Source organism: Penaeus monodon, chromosome 29, assembly GCF_015228065.2.
Source record: "Penaeus monodon isolate SGIC_2016 chromosome 29, NSTDA_Pmon_1, whole genome shotgun sequence".
In the NCBI taxonomy this organism is placed as follows: Eukaryota; Metazoa; Arthropoda; class Malacostraca; order Decapoda; family Penaeidae; genus Penaeus; species Penaeus monodon.
This window is the reverse complement of record NC_051414.1, coordinates 13,197,152-13,197,428: the sequence shown is the minus strand read 5'-3', so window position 1 is coordinate 13,197,428 and position 277 is coordinate 13,197,152. Positions and strand designations below refer to the sequence as shown.

General features: G+C 43.0%; 1 protein-coding gene and 1 long non-coding RNA gene across 2 annotated transcripts in view; both read right to left on the bottom strand.

Annotated features, from left to right (window-relative positions):
- LOC119591975 overlaps positions 1 to 277 on the bottom strand; it is a 47,801-nt gene that overhangs the window by 28,700 nt on the left and 18,824 nt on the right. The gene's annotated exons all lie outside the window — the stretch shown is intronic.
- LOC119591972 (centrosomal protein of 76 kDa-like) overlaps positions 1 to 277 on the bottom strand; it is a 22,199-nt gene that overhangs the window by 7,963 nt on the left and 13,959 nt on the right. Inside the window, exon 2 of the mRNA XM_037940726.1 lies at positions 5 to 248. Coding sequence (XP_037796654.1) covers positions 5 to 248 — 244 coding nt within the window. The remainder of the gene's footprint in view (positions 1 to 4; positions 249 to 277) is intronic.

The window sequence follows — 277 nt, the reverse complement described above, 5'->3', positions numbered from 1 at the left end:
TCACCTAGTTTTACCATTTTCATCCATGGCAAATATTCTGACAGACCTTGATGCATAGTTTGTTCCAGCCTCAGTGTATTCTCTCCACCACTGTCGAGCATAATTAATAAAAAGCCGACGTCTCTCTCCGAAGCAAGTGTTGGCTTCCTCAAGATATCTGGAGACAGCAGAGCCAGACAGACAAGAATCAAGTGATGGAATCACAGAAACTTGTATATCCAGTAAGCCTACAGGTACCTGCTCACTTCCTGAAAAAGGGGACTTTGAAACTAATGAC